The 3,587-nt window shown below is 33.4% G+C and overlaps 1 protein-coding gene across 1 annotated transcript; it reads right to left on the minus strand.

The window, feature by feature from the left end:
• Positions 1-623: 623 nt before the first annotated feature.
• LOC127129220 (protein yippee-like At3g11230) lies at positions 624-1,854 on the minus strand. The gene is made up of 6 exons (XM_051058485.1): positions 1,713-1,854; positions 1,438-1,537; positions 1,295-1,338; positions 1,094-1,208; positions 961-1,010; positions 624-768 (listed from the first exon to the last, which is right to left on the minus strand). The coding sequence occupies exons 2-6, from the start codon at positions 1,531-1,533 to the stop codon at positions 711-713; spliced, it is 363 nt and encodes a 120-aa protein (XP_050914442.1). The 5' UTR covers positions 1,534-1,537; positions 1,713-1,854; the 3' UTR covers positions 624-710.
• Positions 1,855-3,587: the final 1,733 nt, after the last annotated feature.

Genomic DNA, 3,587 nt, shown 5'->3' on the forward strand with positions numbered 1-3,587 from the left:
TGCACAAAGCGCACGTATCATTAACAATCCTCCATTTCCACTTCATGAGCAAAGCTTTATTAAAGAGCTCCTTCTCAATGTCGATGGCCGGACAACCGTGATCACTTTTGTATTCATAATCACTACTTTCCGAATCATCGTCTTCCATAACACTTTATAATAGTTTTTTTAATACAAATGTCGCATTCATACACTATTATTTTTTAAAACTAGCAATGTTTGTAAATTTATTGAGCGTGTGAATTGAACTCACAATTATTTTTTAAGTAGTATATATAACAAGAAAAATAAATTATATTACAAGAAAACATGATAAACCTCAAAATAATTGGTGAAAAGATGAAACAGTTGCTGCACAAACCTGATATAGAATCCACCGGAAAACTGTATCCTCAACTGCATCCAAGTTAAGGATACAATTTTCAATGGAAACACAATTTGGTTAGCAACTTGTAACATGAGGCTAGTCCAAAAACCGCCACCACTATAACCATCATAGTGCCGCAATTGCAGATATTTGTTAACAGTAAAGTAACAAGAAACAATCATACCTCTTAGGCACACTGATTTACAATTCAAGTAACTAACTCTACTTACTAACTCTTAAAAGTTCTATGACGAAGCTACGTTTTAACAACATGATGAAGCTAGCATATAAAGAATGTATAATTCAAAAGGAAACGATCCTCAAGTAAGTAAATCAAGCATCTTCAAGAGCGAGCAGGCAAACGCATGTTCGGGACTTCACCAGGCACCAATACCTCTGACCTAAGTAATATACAAAACACATGTAATCAAAATGCAGAAGAACTAAGCTATGTAGCAGAATTTGAACAAAACTGTTATTTTCTACATTCTGTGATCCACAACATGACCACCCATATTAATAACTTGCGCTACAAGAAAGATAGAGTAAAACCTACAGATTATGCTTAAACATATTCTTAATTAATTTATTACCTTGGAAGCATAATCGTCGTTTCCCACGGATTTAGGTCGTAAGCCGACTCCTAAAACAAAATATAAAATATGAAATTAAGGGTAAACAAATAAACGAAAAAAATCATGAGATTCAAGAACCTGCCGGCCTTACGAATTTCCATCCAACATTGGACCCGCATTTGACACAGTATATGAGGATGATAGTAGAATCATCGAATCCTGGCATAATCATCCGTTCTTCTCTCTCTCCGTACGAAACATTTACACTGTCATACAATAGATTAGCAAGATGTTATTTGAAGGAATCAAAAACAGCAATGGAAGTGAAGCGAGAGAGTCAAAGAAAACTTACACTTTGTGAAAAACATAAGCCAGCCCATAAGAGAAATGTGAACCCTAAGAGAAAACAAGGGTTAGATTGTCAGCAGCAGGCTATGATTCTGCAAAAACCAGAAGTATAATGAAATGAAGTTTGAGGAAAGAAAATCTAACAACCGTTGAAACGTAATGCTCAGCATGGGCTAAAGGTGTCTGGCAATGCTTGCAGCTGTAGAGTTTTCCTTCAAGATCGATCAAGAAAAGTCTTCCCATGTCTCTACAGAAAGCCACACAACAAGATTGAGAGAAACAAAGAGAAGCCAGAGAGCATCAACTACATATAATCAATTTGTACAGTGAAAGAAAAGCATGCAATGTAACTGAAACGTCAAAGAAAGGGAAAAAAACGAGTGAAAATGAAGAATAGTGATATGATGGGGATGAAGGATTACCGAGAGAGAAAGCAGAAGATGAGAGTTTGTTGATTGGAAATACAAAGTACAGTTTGGGATTGTTGGGACTTTTGTGAATATAACACCTTGCTTCATCTATTTAAACAAGGTTGATCAAGAACTTTTCACTTCAGGAAAATTGGATTGAATAATGTCTCACATATTCTAGTTACTAATCTCTATTAAATTTTCTTCACATAAAAAGGCACACTTTAGTATCTTAATAGATCAATGAATCAATTTTTAACTGTGTTAGTAAACTTAGTGACACACTCTCTGAGTTGATATCAGATCTCAAACAAATCATATTCATTTTATAATTTATTTAGATCCTTCTTTGAAGATAGACAGATCATTTTTTTAAAGTCTAGGGAAGTTTAGATAATACATATATGTAAGTCTATGGGTTGTATGGTCCTTTGTGACTATAGGGAGTGAAATTGCCCGCAAGGGTATTATCGGTTATTTCGATGTTTTGATATTGTGTATTATGTTTTATCGTAGTTTTTGAGTTTTTTTTATTGAATCTCTCATCACATACACAAAATAACATGCTTTTCATGCATATAATGAGATGCTGACCAAAGTAAACCTTAAATGAATCGATTTAAGGTAATGCATGATCCAATTCTAAGTGTCAGTCTATTTTCAAATAGCAATTAGAATCGATTTAACATGATGTTTTTCAAATTCCTGTTTTTATTTTATTTATTGAAACCGATTTACACATCACATTGAATCAATTAAATTAGATTTTTTGAAACTCTTATTTTCTTTTTGTTTGTTGGAAACGATTCACATACATGTTGGAATCGATTCAATTAATAGTTTGATAATCCATGTTTTGTAGGAATCGATTCACATGTTAGAAGGATATGATTCAAAGGAATCGTCTCCACTACCTTTTGATTTTGATCTGATTAATTTAATGTTTTTTTAGCTCATTTAGTGCATCATCTCATGCATATATAAATAGTATTTCATTTTATAAATTCATAACTTGATGAGAAAACTCTTAATCAAGAGAGATAGATCAAATATTTTTTGTGAGAATTCATTTCTCTCTCTTCATCTTCATCATTTTCGGGGACTTATCATGTTCTTTGTATGTATGATAATGGATTGTGAGAAGCCTATTCTAATTTTTTATTTTGGAGTATGTGAATATTTTATAACAGATGTTTTGATCTTGAGGAAATTTAAGAAGTAAATTTCATTGCAGACAAAGAGAGAGAATATTTTCTCCATAGGTGTGGAGTTTTTCTTTGTGCATCTGTTAACCTATTGTAGAAGACGTATTCAAGGCAGGAAATTTAGGATTGAGTGAAGATTAGCAAGTTGTCAAGGTTGAAGGGAAGAACTCGAGGTTTCAAGTTTGGGATCGAGTGAAGATTAATGAGCATTAAAATTAGAAGTTTGTCAAAGGTTAAAGATGGTGATCGAGTGAAGATCACAAGTAGTCGAGGAGCTCGTTGCAGATAAGATCAATCGAGTTTCAAGAAATTGATAAATTGGATTGTTACAAATATAGTGGAATAATTTTTTCCGATTGATCAACATAAGAGACTGGATTATGTGCCTACGAGGACGATAACACTGAATACATATAAATCTTAGTGCTTCTCTCTCTCTCATTAAAATTTTGTTTTTCCTATTAGATTGGCCTTTTGGATTGGCTTCATTTTAGCAAAACAACAATTTGGAGAAGTGTCCAAGTATTCAAGATTGGTCTAGCTTGCTAAAGTTGTTTGACAATGCAGAAAGACACATATTTGGGTGCAATGCTCTAACATGTTGGTACAACATCTAGACCTTATGCAACATGCACCATAATGGTGCATTGATCGGTCACCATTTCCATTGAATTCTCGCCGT

Source organism: Lathyrus oleraceus, chromosome 3 (genome assembly GCF_024323335.1).
Source record: "Lathyrus oleraceus cultivar Zhongwan6 chromosome 3, CAAS_Psat_ZW6_1.0, whole genome shotgun sequence".
Classification (NCBI taxonomy): Eukaryota; Viridiplantae; Streptophyta; class Magnoliopsida; order Fabales; family Fabaceae; genus Lathyrus; species Lathyrus oleraceus.